The sequence below is a fragment of the Anomalospiza imberbis genome, unplaced genomic scaffold (genome assembly GCF_031753505.1).
Source record: "Anomalospiza imberbis isolate Cuckoo-Finch-1a 21T00152 unplaced genomic scaffold, ASM3175350v1 scaffold_144, whole genome shotgun sequence".
NCBI lineage: Eukaryota > Metazoa > Chordata > Aves > Passeriformes > Viduidae > Anomalospiza > Anomalospiza imberbis.
In genome coordinates, this window is record NW_027099779.1 from 24141 (window position 1) to 47500 (window position 23360).

Here is a 23360-nt window from a genome sequence, read left to right on the forward strand (position 1 = left end):
GGTGGGGCTCAAGACGGCGGCGGCGGCGGCGGCGGCGCCGTCTTTGTCAGAATCGCCGGTTTCGTTGTGGAGTTTCAGCGTTTTCGGTTGTCGAGCGCATGCTGGCGACAAACCGGCTGGGGTGAGCCGGTTGAGTTTAGGACCGACCAGCTGGGTTTAGGGTTAGCCGGTTGAGTTTATACCAACCGGTTGGGTTTGGGACCGACCAGCTGAGTTTAGGACCAACCGGTTGGGTTTAGGATCAACCGGTTGAGTTTAGGATGACCTGGTTGAGTTTAGGACCAACCGGTTGAGTTTGGGACCAACCAGATGAGTTTAGGGTGACCCGGTTGAGTTTAGGGTTGACCAGCTGAGTTTAGGGTGACCCAGTTGAGTTTGGGATCAACCGGTTGAGTTTAGGATGACCCGGTTGAGTTTAGGACCGACCAGCTGGGTTTAGGGTGACCCGGTTGAGTTTATACCAACCGGTTGGGTTTGGGACCGACCAGCTGAGTTTAGGACCAACCGGTTGAGTTTAGGATGACCTGGTTGAGTTTAGGACCAACCGGTTGAGTTTGGGACCAACCAGATGAGTTTAGGGTGACCCGGTTGAGTTTAGGGTTGACCAGCTGAGTTTAGGGTGACCAGGTTGAGTTTGGGATCAACCGGTTGAGTTTGGGATGACCCGGTTGGGTTCAGGACCGACCAGCTGGGTTTAGCGTGACCCGGTTGAGTTTAGGACCAACCGGTTGGGTTTGGGACCAACCGGTTGAGTTTGGGACCAACCGGTTGAGTTTAGGATGACCCAGTTGAGTTTAGGGCTGACCAGCTGAGTTTAGGACCGACCGGTTGAGTTTGGGACTGACCAGCTGAGTTTAGGATGACCCGGTTGAGTTTGGGATCAACCGGTTGAGTTTAGGATGACCTGGTTGAGTTTAGGACCAACCGGTTGAGTTTAGGATGACCCAGTTGAGTTTGGGATCAACCAGCTGAGTTTAGGACCAGCCAGTTGAGTTTAGGACCAACCGGTTGAGTTTAGGATGACCCGGTTGAGTTTAGGATGACCCGGTTGAGTTTAGGACCAACCGGTTGGGTTCAGAACCAACTGATCGAGTTTGACATCAATCAGTTGAGTTTAGGACCAGCCAGTTGTGTTTAGGATGACCCGGTTGAGTTTAGGACCAACCAGTTGAGTTTAGGATGACCTGGTTGAGTTTAGGACCAACCGGTTGAGTTTAGGATGACCTGGTTGAGTTTAGGACCAACCGGTTGAGTTTAGGATGACCTGGTTGAGTTTAGGACCAACCGGTTGAGTTTAGGATGACCTGGTTGAGTTTAGGACCAACCGGTTGAGTTTAGGACCGACCAGCTGGGTTTAGCGTGACCCGGTTGAGTTTAGGATGACCCGGTTGAATTTAGGGCTGACCAGCTGAGTTTAGGACCAATCGGTTGAGTTTGGGACCAACTGGTTGTGTTTAGCATGACCCAGTTGAGTTTAGGACCAACCAGTTGGGTTTAGGATGACCCGGTTGAGTTTAGGACCAACCAGTTGAGTTTGGGATCAACCAGCTGAGTTTAGGATGACCCGGTTGAGTTTAGGCCCAACCGGTTGAGTTTGGGACCAACTGGTTGAGTTTGGGATGACCCGGTTGGGTTCAGGACCGAACAGCTGGGTTTAGCGTGACCCGGTTGAGTTTAGAACCAACCAGTTGGGTTGGGGACAGACCAGCTGAGTTTAGGACCAACCAGCTGAGTTTAGGACCAACCAGCTGAGTTTAGGATGACCCGGTTGAGTTTAGGACTGACCAGCTGAGTTTAGGATGACCCGGTTGAGTTTGGGATCAACCGGTTGAGTTTAGGATGACCTGGTTGAGTTTGGGACCAACCAGCTGAGTTTAGGGTGACCCGGTTGAGTTTAGGACCAACCGGTTGAGTTTAGGACCAACCGGTTGGGTTTAGGATGACCCAGTTGAGTTTAGAACCAACCGGTTGAGTTTAGGATCAACCGGTTGAGTTTATACCAACTGGTTGAGTTTAGGACCAACCGGTTGGGTTTAGGATCAACCGGTTGAGTTTAGGACCAACCGGTTGAGTTTAGGACCAACCAGTTGGGTTCAGAACCAACTGATCAAGTTTGACATTAATCAGTTGACTTTAGGACCAGCCAGTTGGGTTTAGGATGACCCAGTTGAGTTTAGGACCAACCAGTTGAGTTTGGGACCAACCGGTTGAGTTTAGGACCAACCAGTTGAGTTTAGGATGACCCAGTTGAGTTTAGGACCAAGCAGTTGAGTTTAGGACCAACCAGTTGGGTTTGGGACCAACCGGTTGAGTTTAGGATGACCCAGTTCAGTTTAGGACCAACCGGTTGAGTTTGGGACTGACCAGCTGAGTTTAGGATGACCCGGTTGAGTTTGGGATCAACCGGTTGAGTTTAGGATGACCCGGTTGAGTTTAGGACCAACCAGTTGGGTTCAGAACCAACTGATCGAGTTTGACATCAACCAGTTGACTTTAGGACCAGCCAGTTGGGTTTAGGATGACCCAGTTGAGTTTAGGACCAACCAGTTGAGTTTGGGACCAACCAGCTGAGTTTAGCGTGACCCGGTTGAGTTTAGGACCAACCGGTTGAGTTTAGGATCAACCAGTTGGGTTTAGGATGACCCGGTTGAGTTTAGGATGACCCGGTTGAGTTTAGGAGCAACTGGTTGAGTTTGGGGTCAACCAGCTGAGTTTAGGACCAGCCGGTTGAGTTTAGGACCAAGCAGTTGAGTTTAGGATGACCCGGTTGAGTTTAGGACCAACCGGTTGAGTTTAGGACCAACCGGTTGAGTTTGGGACCAACCAGCTGAGTTTAGCGTGACCCGGTTGAGTTTAGGACCAACCGGTTGCGTTTAGGACCAACCAGTTGGGTTTAGGATCAACCGGTTGAGTTTAGGACCAACCAGTTGAGTTTAGGATGACCCGGTTGAGTTTAGGACCAACCGGTTGAGTTTGGGACTGACCAGCTGAGTTTGGGACGACCCCGTTGGGTTTAGGACCAGCCGGTTGGGTTCAGGATGACCCCGTTGAGTTTAGAACCAACCAGTTGGGTTCAGGATGACCCGGTTGGGTTCAGGATGACCCCGTTGGGTTCAGGATGACCCGGTTGGGTTCAGGATGACCCCGTTGGGTTCAGGACGACCCCGTTGGGTTCAGGACGACCCCGTTGGGTTCAGGACGACCCCGTTGGGTTTAGGATGACCCCGTTGGGTTCAGGACGACCCCGTTGGGTTCAGGACGACCCCGTTGGGTTTGGGATGACCCCGTTGGGTTCAGGACGACCCCGTTGGGTTTGGGATGACCCCGTTGAGTTCAGGATGACCCCGTTGGGTTCAGGATGACCCGGTTGGGTTCAGGATGACCCCGTTGGGTTTCGGACGACCCCGTTGAGTTCAGGACGACCCGGTTGGGTTCAGGACGACCCCGTTGGGTTTAGGATGACCCCGTTGGGTTTAGGATGACCCCGTTGGGTTCAGGATGACCCGGTTGAGTTCAGGACGACCCCGTTGGGTTCAGGACGACCCCGTTGGGTTTAGGATGACCCGGTTGGGTTTAGGACGACCCCGTTGGGTTTAGGATGACCCCGTTGGGTTTAGGACGACCCCGTTGGGTTCAGGACGACCCCGTTGGGTTCAGGACGACCCCGTTGGGTTTAGGACCAGGTGGTTGGGTTCAGGACGACCCCGTTGAGTTCAGGACGACCCCGTTGGGTTTGGGATGACCCAGTTGGGTTTAAGACGACCCCGTTGAGTTTAGGACCAGCCGGTTGGGTTCAGGACGACCCCGTTGAGTTCAGGACAACCCCGTTGAGTTCAGGACGACCCCGTTGGGTTTGGGATGACCCGGTTGGGTTTAAGACGACCCCGTTGGGTTTAGGACGACCCGGTTGGGTTCAGGACGACCCCGTTGGGTTTAGGACGACCCGGTTGGGTTCGGGACGACCCCGTTGGGTTTAGGACCAGCCGGTTGGGTTCAGGACGACCCCGTTGGGTTTAGGACCAGCCGGTTGGGTTCAGGACGACCCCGTTGGGTTTAGGACGACCCCGTTGAGTTCAGGACGACCCCGTTGGGTTTGGGATGACCCGGTTGGGTTTAAGACGACCCCGTTGAGTTTAGGACCAGCTGGTTGGGTTCAGGACGACCCCGTTGAGTTCAGGACGACCCCGTTGGCATGCCCTGGTTGACCTTAGTCCAAACCCGTTGGGTTGAGGCGGTCGTTGCCCCGTTAACGCCCCCGCGCTGACGCGCTCCCGTTGTTCCCGGCAGAGAAGCTCGACGTCCTGGCCGGCTCCTCCAAGCTCAAGGGATTCTCCTCGTCGGAGTCGGAATCCAGCAGCGAGTCGAGCTCTTCCGACAGCGACGAGTCGGACTCAGGTTAGCGCTTCCCGCCTTTCCCGACCTTTTCCGGACAAATAAACTCGATTTCATTCCTGCCTTCGCCGTCCATTCTTCTTTGGGGAAGCCTTTGGAATTTCCTGACCCCCGTCCCGTGATTTTTTTTTGGATTTTTTTTGGTTTTCCCGGTTTTTTTTTCGGTTTTTGGATTTTTTTTACGACGCCGGAGCGAGCGCCGCGGGAGGGTTTCGGGAAAACGGGAATTAACGGCGGAGCTGTCGGGAACGTTGCGTGGAGATGGAGGGGCGGGGAAAGGAAAAAAAGACGGAGGGAAAGAGGTTGGACGGGGGAAAAAAATGGGGTTTTGTGGAGAAAAACGAGGGAGGGAGTGGGATTTTATGGGAAAAATGGGATTTTGTGGGGGAAAAGGTGGAAGGAAAGGGGTTTTTGGGAAAAAAAACGGGATTTTTATGGGAAAAAAATGGGATTTTATGGGGAAAAAATTGGGATTTTATGGAAAAAAGGATGGAAGGAAAGGGATTTTACGAGGAAAAAAAGGGATTTTGTGGATAAAAGGATGGAAGGAAAAGGATTTTAATGGGGGAAAAAAAGGGATTTTGTGGGGAAAAAATGGGATTTTATGGGGGGAAAAGGTGGAAGGAAAGGGGTTTTACGGGAAAAAAAACGGGGTTTTATGGGGAAAAAATTGGATTGATTATGAAAAAAGGATGAGGAAGGAAAGGGATTTTACGGGGGAAAAAAAAAAGGATTTTATGGGGAAAAAATGGGATTTTATGGAATAAAGGATGGAAGGAAAGGGTGTTTTACGGGGAAAAAATGGGATTTTATGGGGGAAAAGGTGGAAGGAAAGGGTTTTTATGGGAAAAAAAACGGGGGGTGTTTTATGGGGAAAAAATTGGGATTTTATGGAAAAAAGGATGGAAGGAAAGTGATTTTATGGAAAAAATGGGATTTTGTGGATAAAAAAGGTGGAAGGAAAGGGATTTTATGGGAAAAAAAGGGATTTTATGGATAAAAAGGTGGAAGGAAAGGGATTATTATGGGAAAAAATGGGATTTTGTGGGGAAAAGGTGGAAGGAAAGGGGTTTTATGGGAAAAAAAACGGGGGTTTTATGGGGAAAAAATTGGGATTTTATGGAAAAAAGGATGGAAGGAAAGGGATTTTACGGGGGAAAAAAAAGGGATTTTTATGGGGAAAAATTGGGATTTTATGGGGGAAAAGGATGGAAGGAAAGGGGTTTTATGGGAAAAAAAATGGATTTTTATGGGAAAAAAAGGTATTTTATGGAAAAAAGGATGGAAGGAAAGGATTTTATGGAAAAAAAAAAGGGATTTTATGGGGAAAAATTGGGATTTTATGGGGGAAAAAAGGGATTTTATGGAAAAAAGGTGGAAGGAAAGGGATACATATGGATAAAAAGGTGGAAGGAAAGGGATTTTATGGGGAAAAATTGGGATTTTATGGGGAAGTAAAAGGATTTTGGGGAATAAAGGATGGAAGGAAAAGGGATTTTATGGGGAAAAAAGGGATTTTATGGAAAAAAGGATGGAAGGAAAGGGAGTTTATGGAAAAAAAAGGGATTTTATGGGGAAAAAAATGGGATTTTATGGAGAAAAGGATGGAAGGAAAGGGATTTTATGGGAAAAAATGGGATTTTATGGGGAAAAAAAAGGATTTTGTGGAATAAAGGATGGAAGGAAAGGGATTTTATGGAAAAAATGCGATTTTGTGGATAAAAGGTGGAAGGAAATGGGATTTTATGGGAAAAAAATGGGATTTTGTGGATAAAATGTGGAAGGAAGGGATTTTATGGAAAAAAAGGGATTTTATGGGGAAAAGGATGGAAGGAAGGGATTTTATGGAAAAAAATGGGATTTTATGGAAAAAAAGGCAGAAGAAAATGGGATTTTCTGGGGTAAAAAGATGGAGAAAGTTGGGTTTTGTGGATAAAAATATTGAGGGAATGGGATTTTATGGGAAAAAAGTGGGATTTTATGGATAAAAAAAAGGAGGGAACGGGATTTTACAGATGAAAAAATTGGGAAAAATGGGATTTTAGGGGTAAAAAACCTGAGGGAATGGGATTTTAGAGATGGAAAAATTGGGGAAAATGGGATTTTAGGGGTAAATCCTGCAGGAAATGGGATTTTACAGATGGAAAAATTGGGGGGAAAATGGGATTTTAGGGGTAAAAAACTTGAGGGAATGGGATTTTACAGATGGAAAAATTGGGGAAAATGGGATTTTAGGGGTAAAAAACCTGAGGGAATGGGATTTTAGAGATGAAAAAATTGGGGAAAATGGGATTTTAGGGGGATTTTACAGATGGAAAAATTGGGGAAAAACGGGATTTTAGGGGTAAACCCTGCAGGAAATGGGATTTCAGGGATAAATCCCTTTTTATTTTACGGTTCTGGGTGGATTTGGGATCTGGGATCTGGAGGAAAAATTGGATTTTGAGGGAATTTGGGATTTCAGTTCCCCGGCGTTGCTCCCTGCGCCTCCCTTGGGATAAAATCCCGATTTTTTTTCTTGGGTGTTATCCCAAATTTTCCCAATTCCCACCTTCCCTCGCTCCGATCCGCACCGTGCGTTTGGGATTTGTTCCCATCGCCAAATCGAAAGTTGAGCCGGGCTTAAATCCCAAAAAAAAAAGGGAAAAAATGCCCAAAAATCTCCCCCAAAAAAGGGAAAAAATCCCAAATAAAGTGAAATAATCCCCAAAAAAATCCAGGATCGAGCCGGATCTGGTGGCGATTTTCCGGGATTTTTCCAGGATAAATCCAGAATTAGGGATTTTTGAACATTTTTCATCATTTTTTTTTAGGACAACTTCAAAACCGTCGTAAATTTGGGGATTTTTGGATGAGGTTGCAAGGTCCTGTTGGAATTTTAAAGCCCTGATTTAGAAACGGGAAAATCCAAGGATTTGGTGCTGAATTCTTCCCTGGATTTATCCTTTAAAGCCTATTTTTAGCGGGTTTTTCCCGGTTTTTGCCTGATTTCCCATCAAATCCACCAAAATTAACGGGATTGGGTTCATCCCAAATCCAGAGCCTTCATTTTTCCACAAAAAACGGTGGTTGGAAGCAGAAAAACCTGGAAAAAGCATTTTTTTGGGGGATGAATTTCACTCCAAACCACCAAATCCAATTTTTTTTTTCCCCCAGAAAACTTCGATCCGCCCCAAAGACTTCCCCAAAATCCGTTTTTTTTTTGGTTCATTTTTCCAAGATTTCTCAGCCTTGGAAAGAGCAATTCCTCACTCCCTCAAAAACCTGGAAAATCGAATCCGTTGGATGTTTCGAAATAAGGAAAGCCAAAAATCCTCATTTTTCGTGGGATTTTACCCCAGGGTGTGGGAATTTGGATCCGTCCGTCGGCGTTTCGCTCTTTGGGTGGGAATAAAATCAGGATTTCGGGGAAAATTTGGGAAAAATCCCCAAAAATTTGGGGAAAAATCCGTGCCTGGATTTGACCTTTCTGCCCCAAAATCACCTGGAAGTGACTTTTCCGTCAATCCTGGATTTTATCCCCATGGATTCGGGGGTGAAGGTTCGTCCATGGGTTGGGTTGGGATCTCCAAAATCCAGGATGATCCTTCTGGGAACGCGATTCCGACTCAGATCCAACAGTTTGGGATCATCCTCGGGTTGAAATCCTTGGGATCTCCTTCTGGACCAGAAAATTCCAACTGGGACGCAAAAATCTGTGGTGAAATTTGGGATCATCCTTGGGTTGGGATCTCCACGTTGCAGGATGATCCTTCTGGACTAGAGAATTCCAGTTGGCAATGAAGGTTGGGATCATCTTTGGGATCTCCAAAATCCAGGATGATCCCTCTGGGAACACGATTCCAACTGAGACCCAGCAGCCGATGATGAAAGTTGGGATCAGCCTTGGGTTGGGATCTCCAGGTGGTCTCCATGAAACCTCGCGATTCCGACTGGGAGCCAAAATCGGTGATGGGAGTTTGGGATCGTCCTTGGGTTGGGATCCCCGGAATCTTCTTTCGGACCTCGCGATTCTGACTGGGACCCGATAGCTGGGAATGAAAGTTGGAATCGTCCTTGGGATCTCCAAAATCCAGGATGATCCTTCTGGGATCAAACACTGGCAGAGGAATTTGGGATCATCTTTGGGTTGAAATCCTTGGAATCTTCTTCTGGGAACGTGACCCCACTGAGATCCAAAACAGCCGATGGAAGTTGGGATCGTCCTTGGGTTGGGATCTCCGGAATCCAGGAGGATCCTTCTGGACATCACAATTCCAACTGGGACACAAAAAATGGGGATGAAGGTTGAGGTCATCCTTGGGATCTCCAAAATCCAAGACGATCCTTTGGGAACGCGAGTCCGACTGGGACCAACAACCGACGTTGGAATTTGGGATCGTCTTTGGGTTGAAACCCTTGGAATCTTCTGGCCGTCGTGATTCCGACTTGGATCAACAGTTGGTGATGAAGGTTGGGATCTCCAAAATCCAGGATGATTCTTTTGGGTCTCGCAATTCCCACTGGGACCCGGCACCGGCGATGGAATTTGGGATCGCCCTTGGTTTGAAGTCCTTGGAATCTCCTCCTGGGAGCGCGATTCCAGCTGGGATCCAATGCCGGCGATGAATTTTGCCAAGGTTCTCTCTCTGGAGCAGCGACTTTCCCGGGACACCTGGTCCTGTTGAATCCATGGATTTTCTTGGCCGTTGGATCTTTTTCCAACAATTTTCCCTCTTTTTTTTTTTTTTTTTTTTTTGGCGGCAAAATCCCCCATCCCCAATCCCGGAAATCCCGGGGGGAATTCCAGTCAATCCCAGGGGAATTCCAGTCAGTCCCTGGAGAATTCCCGCCCCGTTCCCGATCGGTGCCGTCGGGTTCGTCCGAAGCCGTTCCCAAATTAATTTTGTTCCTTCTCCCGTTTATTTTTGGCAGAAATGGCGCCGAAGTTGAAGAAAAAAGGGCACTCGGGGCGGGAGCAGAAAAAGGTAGGAATGGGATTGGGATTGGATCCATGGATTAGGTTGGGATTGGGACTAGATCCTTGGGATTGGATCCATGACTTGGATTTGGTTTGGATCCATGGATTGGGATTGGGATTGGATCCATGGATTAGGTTGGGATTGGGACTAGATCCTTGGGATTGGATCCATGACTTGGGATTTGGTTTGGATCCATGGGTTGGGATTGGGATTGGATCCATGGATTAGGTTGGGATTGGGACTAGATCCTTGGGATTGGATCCATGACTTGGGATTTGGTTTGGATCCATGGGTTGGGATTGGGATGGGATCCATGGGTTGGGATTGGATCCATGAATTGGATTTGGTTTGGATCCATGGATTGGGATTGGGATGGGATCCGTAGGTTGGGGATGGGATCCGTGGTTGGGGATTGGGAGGGGATCCATGGGTTGGGATGGGATCCATGGGTTGGATTTGGTTTGGATCCATGGACTGGGTTTGGGATGGGATCCATGGATTAGGTTGGGATTGGGACTAGATCCTTGGGATTGGATCCATGAATTGGATTTGGTTTGGATCCATGGACTGGGATTGGGATGGGATCCATGGGTTGGGATGGGATCCGTGGTTTGGGATTGGGATGGGATCCATGGGTTGGGATGGGATCCATGGGTTGGGATTGGGATGGGACCCATGGATTGGGATTGGGATGGGATCTGTGGATTGGGATGGGATCTGTGGATTAGGATTGGGATGGGATCCATGGATTGGGATTTGGATTGGGATGGGATCCATGGGTTGGAGTTGAGTTGGATCCGTGGGTTGGGATGGGATCCATGGATTGGAGTCGGGTTGGATCCATGGGTTGGGATGGGATCCAAGGGTTGTGTTGGATCCGTGGATTGGGGGTGGGATCCATGGATTGGGGTGGGGATCCATGGGTTGGAGTTGAGTTGGATCCATGGGTTGGGATGGATCCATGGATTGGAGTTGGGTTGGATCCATGGGTTAGGATGGGATCCATGGATTGGGGTGGGATCCATGGGTTGGAGTTGGGTTGGATCCGTGGGTTGGGATGGGATCCATGGATTGGAGTTGGGTTGGATCCATGGGTTGGGATGGGATCCATGGGTTGGGATGGGATCCAAGGGTTGTGTTGGATCCATGGATTGGAGTTGGGTTGGATCCGTGGGTTGGGATGGGATCCATGCATTGGAGCTGGGCTGGATCCATGGGTTGGGTTGGATCCATGGGTTGGAGTCGAGTTGGATCCATGGATTGGAGTTGGGTTGGATCCGTGGTTTGGGATGGGATCCATGGGTTGGGATGGGATCCATGGGTTGGGATGGGATCCATGGGTTGGGATGGGATCCATGGATTGGAGTCGGGTTGGATCCGTGGGTTGGGATGGGATCTGTGGTTTGGGATGGGATCCTTGGATTGGAGTTGGGTTGGATCCGTGGGTTGGGATGGGATCCATGGGTTGGGATTGGGATGGGATCCATGGGTTGGGGTCGGGTTGGATCCATGGGTTGGGATGGGATCCATTAATTGGAGCTGGGCTGGGGTCCATGGGTTGGGATGGGATCCATGGATTGGGATGGGATCCATGGATTGGAGTTGGGTTGGATCCGTGGGTTGGGATGGGATCCATGGATTGGGATGGGATCCATGGGTTGGAATGGGATCTGTGGTTTGGGATGGGATCCATGGATTGGAGTCGGGTTGGATCCGTGGGTTGGGATGGGATCCATGGGTTGGGATGGGATCTGTGGTTTGGGATGGGATCTGTGGTTTGGGATGGGATCCATGGATTGGAGCTGGGTTGGATCCGTGGGTTGGGATGGGATCTGTGGGTTGGGATGGGATCCATGGATTGGAGTCGAGTTGGATCCATGGATTGGAGTCGGGTTGGATCCGTGGATTGGAGTCGAGTTGGATCCATGGATTGGGATTGGGATGGGATCCATGGGTAGCGATGGGATGCACGGGTTGCGTTGGATCCATGTGTTGGAGTCGGGTTGGATCCATGGGTTGGGATGGGATCCATTAATTGGAGCTGGGCTGGATCCGTGGGTTGGGATGGGATCCATGGGTTGGGATTGGGATGGGATCCATGGGTAGCGATGGTATCCGTGGTTTGGGATGGGATCCATGGATTGGAGCTGGGTTGGATCCATGGGTTGGGATGGCATCCAAGGGTTGTGTTGGATCCGTGGGTTGGGATGGGATCCGTGGGTTGGAGTAGGGTTGGATCCGTGGGTTGGGATGGGATCCATGGGTTGGGATGGGATCCATGGGTTGGAGTCTTGTTGGATCCGTGGGTTGGGATGGGATCCAAGGGTTGTGTTGGATCTGTGGGTTGTGTTGGATCCATGGATTGGAGTCGGGTTGGATCCGTGGGTTGGGTTGGATCCATGGGTTGGGTTGGATCCATGGGTTGGGATGGGATCCATGGATTGGAGTCGGGTTGGATCCGTGGGTTGGGATGGGATCCAAGGGTTGTGTTGGATCCGTGGGTTGGGATGGGATCCGTGGGTTGGAGTAGGGTTGGATCCGTGGGTTGGGATGGGATCCGTGGGTTGGAGTTAGGGTTGGATCCGTGGGTTGGGATGGGATCCATGGGTTGGGATGGGATCCATGGGTTGGGATGGGATCCATGGGTTGGGATGGGATCCAAGGGTTGTGTTGGATCCATGGATTGGAGTCGGGTTGGATCCGTGGGTTGGGATGGGATCCATGAGTTGGGATGGGATCCATGGGTTGGAGTTGAGTTGGATCCGTGGGTTGGGATGGGATCCATGGGTTGGAGTCGGGTTGGATCCATGGATTGGGATGGATCCATGGGTTGGAGTTGAGTTGGATCCATGGGTTGGGATGGGATCCATGGATTGGGATGGGATCCAAGGGTTGTGTTGGATCCATGGGTTGTGTTGGATCCATGGGTTGGAGTTGGGTTGGATCCATGGGTTGGGATGGGATCCATGGATTGGAGTTGAGTTGGATCCATGGGTTGGGATGGGACCGATCGTTTCGATGGCGCACGAGAACATTCTGGTGCCCAGAGCCGCCACGTTGTGGTGGCCCACGAGGTCGTTTCGCTGGCCAAAGAAGCCCCTTTGGTGGCCCAGGAGCTCATTTTGAGGTCTCAACGTGCGTTTAGGTGGACCCCAGAGACCGTTCTGGTGTTAGAAATCCTTTTAGCCGACCCTCAGGGAGCGGGTGACGAGGCAGAAGGTCGCCTCAACGACCAAAAAAGTCACCTTGAGGACACAGGAGGACATTTCAGTGGCCAAAAATTCACCTCAGTAGCCAAGTCAGGCGTTTGGATGGCCAAAAAAGCCATTTTTGGATGGCCACAAGGACATTTTGGTGACTCGGGAGAACGTTTTGATGGTCTGGGAGGTGTTCTGAGGACCAAAAAGTCCATTTAGATGACCGAGGACGTAATTTTGGTGTCCAGAACCACATTTCGATGACAAATAACCAATTTTGGTGTCCAGAGCCACATCTCAATGACCCGAGAGGTCGTTTTGTTGACCAAAAAAGTCACTTTGACGACCCAGGAGTTCATTGTGAGGTCCAAAAATGTGTTTTGATGTCCAAAACCCCATTTTGATGACCCAAGAGATCATTTTGATGACCAAAACACTGATTTTGGTGTCCAAAACCCCATTTTGATGACCCAAGAGATCATTTTGATGACCAAAACACCAATTTTGGTGTCCAAAACCCCATTTTTGACGACCCAAGAGATCGTTGTGATGACCAAAACACCAATTTTGGCGCCCAAAACCCCATTTTGATGACCCCAGAGGTTATTTTGATGACCAAAACCCCAATTTTGGTGTCCAAAACCCCATTTCGATGACCAAAACACCGATTTTGGTGTCCAAAACCCCATTTTGACGACCGCAGAGATTGTTTTGATGACCAAAACACCGATTTTGGTGTCCAAAACCCCATTTTGACGACCCAAGAGATCATTTTGATGACCGAAAAACCAATTTTGGTGTCCAAAACCCCATTTTGATGACCCAAGAGATCATTTTGATGACCAAAACACTGATTTTGGTGTCCAAAACCCCATTTTGATGACCCAAGAGATCGTTTTTGATGACCAAAACACCGATTTTGGTGTCCAAAACCCATTTTGACGACCCAAGAGATCATTTTGATGACCGAAAAACCAATTTTGGTGTCCAAAACCCCATTTTGATGACCCAAGAGATCATTTTGATGACCAAAGCACCGATTTTGGTGTTGAAAACCCCATTTTGATGACCAAAACACCGATTTTGGTGACCAAACCCCATTTTGATGACCCAAGAGATCATTTTGATGACCAAAACACCAATTTTGGTGTCCAAAACCCCATTTTGACAACCCCAGAGGTCGTTTTGATGACCGAAACACCAATTTTGGTGTCCAAAACCCCATTTTGACGACCCAAGAGGTCGTTTTGTTGACCGAAACACCAATTTTGGTGTCCAAAAACCCATTTTGATGACCCAGGAGATCATTTTAATGACCAAAGCCCCAATTTTGGTGTCCAAAACCCCATTTTGATGGCCAAAACCACCAATTTTTGGTGTCCAAAACCCCATTTTGACGACCCCAGAGATCGTTTTGATGACCAAAACACCGATTTTGGTGTCCAGAACCCCATTTTGACGACCCAAGAGATCATTTTGATGACCAAAACACCGATTTTGGTGTCCAAAACCCCATTTTGACGACCCAAGAGATCATTTTGATGACCAAAACACCGATTTTGGTGTCCAAAACCCCATTTTGACGACCAAAACACCAATTTTGGTGTCCAAAACCCCATTTTGACGACCCCAGAGATCGTTTTGATCGTTTTGATGACCAAAAACACCGATTTTGGTGTCCAGAACCCCATTTTGACGACCCAAGAGATGGTTTTGATGACCAAAACACCAAATTTGGTGTCCAAAACCCCATTTTGATGACCCAAGAGATCATTTTGATGACCAAAACACCGATTTTGGTGTCCAAAACCCCATTTTGACGACCCAAGAGATCATTTTGATGACCAAAACACCAATTTTTTTTGTCCAAAACCCCATTTTGATGGCCAAAACGCCAATTTTGGTGACCAAAACCCCATTTTGATGGCCAAAACACCAATTTTGGTGTCCAAAACCCCATTTTGATGACCCAAGAGATAATTTTGAAGACCGAAACACCAATTGTGGTGTCCAAAACCCCATTTTGACGACCCAAGAGATCATTTTGATGACCAAAAACACCGATTTTGGTGTCCAAAAACCCCATTTTGATGACCAAAACACACCAATTTTTTTGTCCAAAACCCCCATTTTGACGACCCAAGAGATGGTTTTGATGACCAAAACACCAAATTTGGTGTCCAAAACCCCATTTTTGATGACCCAAGAGATCGTTTTGATGACCAAAACACCGATTTTGGTGTCCAAAACCCCATTTTGACGACCAAAACACCAATTTTGGTGTCCAAAATCCCATTTTGATGACCGAAACACCAATTTTGGTGTCCAAAACCCCATTTTAACGACCCAAGAGATCGTTTTGATGACCAAAACCCCAATTTTGGTGTCCAAAACCCCATTTTGATGACCAAAAACAACCAATTTTGGTGTCCAAAACCCCCTTTTGACGACCCAATAGATCATTTTGATGACCAAAACACCGATTTTGGTGTCCAAAACCCCATTTTGACGACCCAAGAGGTCATTTTGATGACCGAAACACCAATTTTGGTGTGTGTGAAAGCCCCATTTTGTTGACCAAAACACCAATTTTGGTGTCCAAAAACCCCATTTTGATGACCCCAGAGATCGTTTTGATGACCAAAACCCCAATTTTGGTGTCCAAAACCCCATTTTCGACGACCCAAGAGATAATTTTGATGACCAAAACACCAATTTTGGTGTCCAAAACCCCATTTTGACAACCCAAGAGATCATTTTGATGACCAAAACACCGATTTTGGTGTCCAAAACCTCATTTTGATGACCCAAGAGATCGTTTTGATGACCAAAACACCGATTTTGGTGTCCAAAAACCCCATTTTGATGACCCAAGAGATCATTTTGATGACCAAAACACCAATTTTGGTGTCCAAAACCCCATTTGGATGACCAAAACACCAATTTTGATGTCCGAAACCCCAGTTTGACGACCCCAAGAGATAATTTTGAAGACCGAAACACCAATTTTGGTGTCCAGAACCCCATTTTGATGACCAAAACACCAATTTTGGTGTCCAAAACCCCATTTTGACGACCCCAGAGGTCATTTTGATGACCAAAACACCAATTTTGGTGACCAAAAACCCCATTTTGATGACCCCAGAGGTCATTTTGATGACCAAAACACCAATTTTGGTGTCCAAAAACCCCTTTTTGATGACCAAACCACAAATTTTGGTGTCCAAAACCCCATTTTGATGACCCCAGAGGTCATTTTGACGACCATTACCACCAATTTTGGTGTCCAAAACCCCATTTTGATGACCCCAGAGGTCATTTTGATGACCAAAAACACCGATTTTGATGTCCAAAACCCCATTTTGATGACCAAAACACCAATTTTGGTGACCAAACCCCATTTTGATGACCCCAGAGGTCATTTTGATGACCAAAACACCGATTTTGATGTCCAAAACCCCATTTTGATGACCAAAACGCCAATTTTGGTGTCCAGAACCCCATTTTGATGACCCCCCAGAGGTCATTTTGACGACCATACACCAATTTTGGTGTCCAAAACCCCCATTTTGATGACCCCAGAGGTCATTTTGACGACCATACACCAATTTTGGTGTCCAAAACCCCATTTTGATGACCCCCAGAGGTCATTTTGATGACCAAAACACCGATTTTGATGTCCAAAACCCCATTTTGATGACCAAAACGCCAATTTTGGTGTCCAAAAACCCCATTTTGATGACCAAAACCCCCAATTTTGGTGTCCAAAACCCCATTTTGACGACCCCAGAGTTCCTTTTGACGACCAAAACACCGATTTCGGTGACCAGCGGGAACATTTGATGACCTCAGGCGCTCATTTCCCTACCCAAACCCCCATTTTGACGTCCCACCAGAACATCTCCACCCTTCCTAACTCCTCCCCTCTTCAACAGCACCACCACCACCACCACCAACCGGCGCCGGCGCCGCCGCAACCCCCTCCGGCGCCGCCGCAGCCCGTCCCGCCGGCGCTGCAGCCGCCGCCGCAGCCGCCCGCCGCCCGTCCCGCAGCCCGCGGCGCCCTTGAAGGCGTCGCCGCCGCCGCCGCCCGCCGCCCGCCGCCCGCCCTTCGTCCCCCGCCCAGGTGCCGGTCCTGGAGCACCCCTTGCCGGGGACCATGTTCGACACCATGGCCCATTTTGGCCAACCCATCCTGCACCTGCCCCAGCCCGAGCTGACCCCGTCCCACCTGCCCCCCGGCGCCCGAGCACAGCACGCCGCCCCACCTCAACCAGCACGTGGTGTCTCCTCCAGGTGAGGCGGGACGCGGCCCCGCGGGGACAACGGAGCTTCTGGGGTCTTGGTGTCCACCGTGGGCTCGTTGGGATGGCCCAAGAGGAACAGGGTGGTGGTAGATGGGAGAAAGGGAGGTTCTTCACTCTTGGTGTCCACCATGGGTTCGTTGGGATGTGCCAAGAGGAAGAGGATGGTGGTAGATGGGAGAAAGGGAGGTTTCTGGGGTCTTGGTGTCCACCGTGGGCTCGTTTGGGATGTCCCAAGAGGAAGAGGGTGGTGGTAGATGGGAGAAAGGGAGGTTCTTCACTCTTGGTGTCCACCGTGGGCTCGTTGGGATGGCCCAAGAGGAAGAGGGTGGTGGTAGATGGGAGAAAGGGAGGTTCTTCACTCTTGGTGTCCACCGTGGGCTCGTTGGGATGTGCCAAGAGGAAGAGGATGGTGGTAGATGGGAGAAAGGGAGGTTCTGGGGTCTTGGTGTCCACCATGGGCTCGTTGGGATGTGCCAAGAGGAAGAGGATGGTGGTAGATGGGAGAAAGGGAGGTTCTTCACTCTTGGTGTCCACCATGGGCTCGTTGGGATGGCCCAAGAGAAACACGATGGTGGTAGATGGGAGAAAGGGAGGTTCTGGGGGTCTTGGTGTCCACCATGGGCTCGTTGGGATGTCCCAAGAGGAAGAGGGTGGCGATAAATGGGAGAAAGGGAGGTTCTGGGGTCTTGGTGTCCACCATGGGCTTGTTGGGATGGCCCAAGAGGAAGAGGGTGGCGATAAATGGGAGAAAGGGAGGTTCTTCACTCTTGGTGTCCACCATGGGCTCGTTGGGATGTGCCAAGAGGAACAGGATGGTGGTAGATGGGAGAAAGGGAGGTTCTGGGGCCGTGCTGTCCACCATGGGCTCGTTGGGATGTCCCCAGGGGAAGAGGGTGGTGGTAGATGCAGGAAAGGGAGGTTCTTCACTCTTGGTGTCCACCGTGGGCTCGTTGGGATGTCCCAAGTGGAAGAGGATGGTGGTAGATGCAGGAAAGGGAGGTTCTTCACTCTTGGTGTCCACCATGGGCTCGTTGGGATGGCCCAAGAGGAACAGGATGGTGGTAGATGGGAGAAATGGAGGTTCTGGGGTCTTGGTGTCCACCATGGGCTCGTTGGGATGGCCCAAGAGGAAGAGGATGGTGGTAGATGGGAGAAAGGGAGGTTCTGGGGCCGTGGTGTCCACCATGGGTTCATTGGGATGGCCCAAGAGGAACAGGACGGAGGTAGATGGGAGAAATGGAGGTTCTGGGGTCTTGGTGTCCACCATGGGCTCGTTGGGATGTGCCAAGAGGAAGAGGGTGGTGGTAGATGGGAGAACGGGAGGTTCTGGGGTCTTGGTGTCCACCGTGGGCTCGTTGGGATGTCCCAAGAGGAACAGGATGGTGGTAGATGCAGGGAAAGGGAGGTTCTTCACTCTTGGTGTCCACCATGGGCTCGTTGGGATGGCCCAAGAGAAACACGATGGTGGTAGATGGGAGAAAGGGAGGTTCTGGGGTCTTGGTGTCCACCATGGGCTCGTTGGGATGTGCCAAGAGGAAGAGGGTGGTGGTAGATGGGAGAAAGGGAGGTTCTGGGGTCTTGGTGTCCACCATGGGCTCGTTGGGATGTCCCAAGAGGAAGAGGATGGTGGTAGATGCAGGAAAGGGAGCTTCTGGGTTCTTGGTGTCCACCATGGGCTCGTTGGGATGTGCCAAGAGGAAGAGGGTGGTGGTAGATGGGAGAAAGGGAGGTTCTTCACTCTTGGTGTCCACCATGGGCTCGTTGGGATGTCCCAAGAGGAAGAGGATGGTGGTAGATGGGAGAAAGGGAGGTTCTTCACTCTTGGTGTCCACCATGGGCTCGTTGGGATGTCCCAAGAGGAACAGCATGGTGGTCGATGGGAGAAAGGGAGGTTCTTCACTCTTGGTGTCCACCATGGACTCGTTGGGATGGCCCAAGAGGAAGAGGGTGGTGGTAGATGGGAGAAAGGGAGGTTCTTCACTCTTGGTGTCCACCATGGACTCGTTGGGATGTCCCCAGAGGAAGAGGATGGTGGTAGATGGGAGAAAGGGAGGTTCTTCATCTTGGTGTCCACCGTGGGCTCGTTGGGATGGCCCAAGAGGAACAGCATGGTGGTCGATGGGAGAAAGGGAGGTTCTTCACTCTTGGTGTCCACCATGGGCTCGTTGGGATGTCCCAAGAGGAACAGGATGGTGGTAGATGGGAGAAATGGAGGTTCTGGGGTCTTGGTGTCCACCATGGGCTCGTTGGGATGTGCCAAGAGGAAGAGGGTGGTGGTAGATGGGGAGAACGGGAGGTTCTGGGGTCTTGGTGTCCACCGTGGGCTCGTTGGGATGTCCCAAGAGGAACAGGATGGTGGTAGATGCAGGAAAGGGAGGTTCTTCACTCTTGGTGTCCACCATGGGCTCGTTGGGATGGCCCAAGAGAAACACGATGGTGGTAGATGGGAGAAAGGGAGGTTCTGGGGTCTTGGTGTCCACCATGGGCTCGTTGGGATGTCCCAAGAGGAAGAGGGTGGTGGTAGATGGGAGAAAGGGAGGTTCTGGGGTCTTGGTGTCCACCATGGGCTCGTTGGGATGTCCCAAGAGGAAGAGGGTGGTGGTAGATGGGAGAAAGGGAGGTTCTTGGGTCTTGGTGTGGGACCATGGGCTCGTTGGGATGTGCCAAGAGGAAGAGGATGGTGGTAGATGGGAGAAAGGGAGGTTCTTCACTCTTGGTGTCCACCGTGGGCTCGTTGGGATGGCCCAAGAGGAAGAGGGTGGTGGTAGATGGGAGAAAGGGAGGTTCTTCACTCTTGGTGTCCACCATGGGCTCGTTGGGATGGCCCAAGAGGAAGAGGGTGGTGGTAGATGGGAGAAAGGGAGGTTCTTCACTCTTGGTGTCCACCGTGGGCTCGTTGGGATGGCCCAAGAGGAAGAGGGTGGTGGTAGATGGGAGAAAGGGAGGTTCTGGGTTCTTGGTGTCCACCATGGGCTCGTTGGGATGTGCCAAGAGGAAGAGGGTGGTGGTAGATGGGAGAAAGGGAGGTTCTGGGGTCTTGGTGTCCACCATGGGCTCGTTGGGATGTCCCCAGAGGAAGAGGGTGGTGGTAGATGGGAGAAAGGGAGGTTCTTCACTCTTGGTGTCCACCGTGGGCTCGTTGGGATGTCCCAAGAGGAAGAGGGTGGTGGTAGAATGGGAGAAAGGGAGGTTCTGGGGTCTTGGTGTCCACCGTGGGCTCGTTGGGATGTGCCAAGAGGAAGAGGATGGTGGTAGATGGGAGAAAGGGAGGTTCTGGGGTCTTGGTGTCCACCGTGGGCTCGTTGGGATGTGCCAAGAGGAAGAGGGTGGTGGTAGATGAGAGAAAGGGAGGTTCTTCACTCTTGGTGTCCACCGTGGGCTCGTTGGGATGTGCCAAGAGGAAGAGGATGGTGGTAGATGGGAGAAAGGGAGGTTCTTCACTCTTGGTGTCCACCATGGGCTCGTTGGGATGGCCCAAGAGGAAGAGGATGGTGGTAGATGGGAGAAAGGGAGGTTCTTCACTCTTGGTGTCCACCATGGGCTCGTTGGGATGTCCCCAACAGGAAGAGGGTGGTGGTAGATGGGAGAAAGGGAGGTTCTTCACTCTTGGTGTCCACCATGGGCTCGTTGGGATGTCCCAAGAGGAAGAGGGTGGTGGTAGATGGGAGAAAGGGAGGTTCTGGGTTCTTGGTGTCCACCATGGGCTCGTTGGGATGTGCCAAGAGGAAGAGGGTGGTGGTAGATGGGAGAAAGGGAGGTTCTGGGGTCTTGGTGTCCACCATGGGCTCGTTGGGATGTGCCAAGAGGAAGAGGATGGTGGTAGATGGGAGAAAGGGAGGTTCTTCACTCTTGGTGTCCACCATGGGCTCGTTGGGATGGCCCAAGAGGAAGAGGGTGGTGGTAGATGGGAGAAAGGGAGGTTCCTCACTCTTGGTGTCCACCATGGGCTCGTTGGGATGTCCCAAGAGGAAGAGGATGGTGGCAGATGGGAGAAAGGGAGGTTCTTCACTCTTGGTGTCCACCATGGGCTCGTTGGGATGTCCCAAGAGGAAGAGGGTGGTGGTAGATGGGAGAAAGGGAGGTTCTGGGTTCTTGGTGTCCACCATGGGCTCGTTGGGATGTGCCAAGAGGAAGAGGGTGGCGATAAATGGGAGAAAGGGAGGTTCTTCACTCTTGGTGTCCACCGTGGGCTCGTTGGGATGGCCCAAGAGGAAGAGGATGGTTGTAGATGGGAGAAAGGGAGGTTCTGGGGTCTTGGTGTCCACCGTGGGCTCGTTGGGATGTTGGAAGTTCTCCTGGTGCCACCACCAGGACATGTCCCAGAGGTAGATGAAGATACCAGCTGGGACCATGGGTGAAGGGTGCTCCAGGGAAGTTCTCCTGGTGCCACCACCAGGAGATGTCCCAGAGGAAGGAAGGTGAAGATACCAGCTGGGACCATGGGTGAAGGGTGCTCCTGGGAAGTTCTCCTGGTGCCACCACCAGGAGATGTCCCAGAGGAAGGTGAAGATACCCGTTGGGACCATGGGTGAAGGGAGCTCCTGGGATGTTCTCCTGGTGCCACCACCAGGAGATGTCTCAGAGGAAGGTGAAGATACCAGCTGGGACCATGGGTGAAGGGAGCTCCAGGGAAGTTCTCCTGGTGCCACCACCAGGAGATGTCTCAGAGGAAGGTGGAGATACCAGCTGGGACCATGGGTGAAGGGAGCTCCTGGGACGTTCTCCTGGTGCCACCACCAGGAGATGTCCAGAGGAAGGAAGATGGAGATGACAGCTGGGACCGTGGGTGAAGGGTACTCCAGGGAAGTTCTCCTGGTGCCACCACCAGGAGACGTCCCAGAGGTAGATGAAGATACCAGCTGGGACCATGGGTGAAGGGTGCTCCAGGGAGGTTCTCCTGGTGCCACCACCAGGAGATGTCCCAGAGGAAGGAAGGTGAAGATACCAGCTGGGACCATGGGTGAAGGGTGCTCCAGGGAAGTTCTCCTGGTGCCACCACCAGGAGATGTCCCAGAGGAAGGAAGGTGGAGATACCAGCTGGGACCATGGGTGAAGGGAGCTCCTGGGAAGTTCTCCTGGTGCCACCACCAGGAGATGTCCCACAGGAAGGTGAAGATACCCGTTGGGACCATGGGTGAAGGGAGCTCCTGGGACGTTCTCCTGGTGCCACCACCAGGAGATGTCTCAGAGGAAGGTGAAGATACCAGCTGGGACCATGGGTGAAGGGTGCTCCTGGGAAGTTCTCCTGGTGCCACCACCAGGAGATGTCCCAGAGGAAGGTGAAGATACCAGCTGGGACCATGGGTGAAGGGAGCTCCTGGGAAGTTCTCCTGGTGCCACCACCAGGAGATGTCCCAGAGGTAGATGAAGATACCAGCTGGGACCATGGGTGAAGGGTGCTCCTGGGAAGTTCTCCTGGTGCCACCACCAGGAGATGTCCCACAGGAAGGTCCACCAGGAGATGTCCAGAGGAAGGAAGGTGAAGATACCAGCTGGGACCATGAGTGAAGGGAGCTCCTGGGAAGTTCTCCTGGTGCCACCACCAGGAGATGTCCCAGAGGTAGATGAAGATACCAGCTGGGACCATGGGTGAAGGGTGCTCCTGGGAAGTTCTCCTGGTGCCACCACCAGGAGATGTCCCACAGGAAGGTGAAGATACCCGTTGGGACCATGGGTGAAGGGTGCTCCTGGGACGTTCTCCTGGTGCCACCACCAGGAGATGTCCCAGAGGAAGGAAGTTGGAGATACCAGCTGGGACCATGGGTGAAGGGAGCTCCAGGGACGTTCTCCTGGTGCCACCACCAGGAGATGTCCCAGAGGAAGGAAGTTAGAGATGACAGTTGGGACCATGGGTGGAGGGTGCTCCTGGGACGTTCTCCTGGTGCCACCACCAGGAGATGTCCCACAGGAAGGAAGGTGGAGATACCAGCTGGGACCATGGGTGAGGGGTGCTCCAGGGAAGTTCTCCTGGTGCCACCACCAGGAGATGTCCCAGAGGAAGGTGGAGATACCAGCTGGGACCATGGGTGAAGGGTGCTCCAGGGAGGTTCTCCTGGTGCCACCACCAGGAGATGTCCCAGAGGAAGGAAGGTGGAGATGACAGTTGGGACCATGGGTGAAGGGAGCTCCTGGGAAGTTCTCCTGGTGCCACCACCAGGAGATGTCCCAGAGGAAGGAAGGTGGAGATACCAGCTGGGGCTGGGGGTGAAGGATGCTCCAGGGAAGTTCTCCTGGTGCCACCACCAGGAGATGTCCCAGAGGTAGATGAAGATACCAGCTGGGACCATGGGTGAAGGGAGCTCCTGGGAAGTTCTCCTGGTGCCACCACCAGGAGATGTCCCAGAGGAAGGAAGGTGGAGATACCAGCTGGGACCATTGGTGAAAGGAGCTCCAGGGACGTTCTCCTGGTGCCACCACCGTGTCCTTCGGGGGCCATCCCAGAAGCAGCTGGCGCGCCGTTCCCGTGCCGCTCTCCTGACGTCCCCCCGTGTCCTTCCTTCCTC

At 51.2% G+C, this 23360-nt stretch overlaps 1 protein-coding gene across 1 annotated transcript in view; it reads left to right on the forward strand.

Moving 5' to 3' along the window:
- The window catches only part of LOC137466156 (bromodomain-containing protein 4-like), a 137556-nt gene that overhangs the window by 22314 nt on the left and 91882 nt on the right, over nucleotides 1-23360 (forward strand). Inside the window, 6 exon segments of the mRNA XM_068178011.1 lie at nucleotides 4288-4395; nucleotides 9307-9359; nucleotides 16486-16583; nucleotides 16585-16666; nucleotides 16668-16784; nucleotides 16786-16846. Coding sequence (XP_068034112.1) covers nucleotides 4288-4395; nucleotides 9307-9359; nucleotides 16486-16583; nucleotides 16585-16666; nucleotides 16668-16784; nucleotides 16786-16846 — 519 coding nt within the window.